Source organism: Nicotiana tabacum, chromosome 15 (genome assembly GCF_000715075.1).
Source record: "Nicotiana tabacum cultivar K326 chromosome 15, ASM71507v2, whole genome shotgun sequence".
NCBI classification, from domain to species: domain Eukaryota; kingdom Viridiplantae; phylum Streptophyta; class Magnoliopsida; order Solanales; family Solanaceae; genus Nicotiana; species Nicotiana tabacum.
In genome coordinates this window covers 126272601-126273731 of record NC_134094.1, presented here as the reverse complement: position 1 = coordinate 126273731, position 1131 = coordinate 126272601, and the positions used below count along the sequence as shown (strand labels likewise).

Here is a 1131-nt window from a genome sequence, read left to right as displayed (position 1 = left end):
GAAAATTAAATATAAAAGTTAGTTGTTGCAGACGGCATGTTTAAGCAAAAATGATAGTGTAAATTTGCTAAAGATTATATTCTAACTTGAAAGGTGCAATTAAAATAAAAAAAAGATTTATAAGAATCGAATGTTTATAGATAGTAAGTCTTGGCACATGATGCATGTGAGGGTAAGGGAAAGAAGTCTCTTTGTTACGTATAAGAAAAAAAGAGATTTTCCAATAAGAAAAAAGTTGGTTGAGACACGAGATACCATGGCGGGTTTGCTAGCAAAAAGTACAAAAAAACTAATTATATGTTCACTTTATATATCTAGGAAAACAAATTGAAATTAAAGGGGAATATTACCTTGTCCAAGGAAGATCTAACGAGCTGTTGTTTCAACTGCTATTTTTGCATTTGAGATTTGGCCATTTCTTTGCAAAAAGCATTTTGTTTCTGTACTATTTCAAGTTCCTTCTCAGTTTCTTCAATTGCTAACCTCAGTTTTCTTTCAATAGCAAGGCAACCATACACAGGGTTTTCTTTCCTAATCTTAGCCTCTAAAATTAAGTTTTCTGCCATTTTCCCTTTTTGCTCATCATCAACAGAATTAAGCATATTTATGATGTTGCTTATGCCGAAAAGTCGATAAACATTTTGGAAATCTTCAGTTTTATTGGAAGGAAAATAGGGAGCTAATTGGCAATTTGCATCACATTTTTTCCGTAGGTGCGTACAGGCTGCACATTTCTCAGTAGATATGAGCGGATCTGCATTCTCCATCTTTTTTTCACTTGGGAATTAACCCTAAATACTTAATTAAAAGAAGATATATAAGAAAAGTTTTCCTCCCTATTTTCTTGTTAATATAAAAATGGAGAAGAAGTGAGTTGATTAAACACAATGCAATATGAGAAATATATATCGGAAGATATATAATGATTTTACCGTTTTAATTACAGAATCAGATTTATCTAAGATAACAGGATTTGACTCTTACTTAAATACATTTAATAAGCCTAGATTTTGTTCTCTCTAAAAATGAGTGATATACTTAAATTTTTTGGGTAGCAAATCCTTCATATTACTTGTTAATAAATATGTTCATATTTGGTTACTTGCGATTCATGGGACATATGTAATTACA

The 1131-nt window shown here is 30.7% G+C and overlaps 1 protein-coding gene across 1 annotated transcript; it reads right to left on the bottom strand.

Annotated features, from left to right (window-relative positions):
• Nucleotides 1-389: 389 nt before the first annotated feature.
• LOC107821501 (LOB domain-containing protein 7-like) lies at nt 390-767 on the bottom strand. The gene has a single exon (XM_016647933.1). The coding sequence runs from the start codon at nt 765-767 to the stop codon at nt 390-392; it is 378 nt and encodes a 125-aa protein (XP_016503419.1).
• Nucleotides 768-1131: the final 364 nt, after the last annotated feature.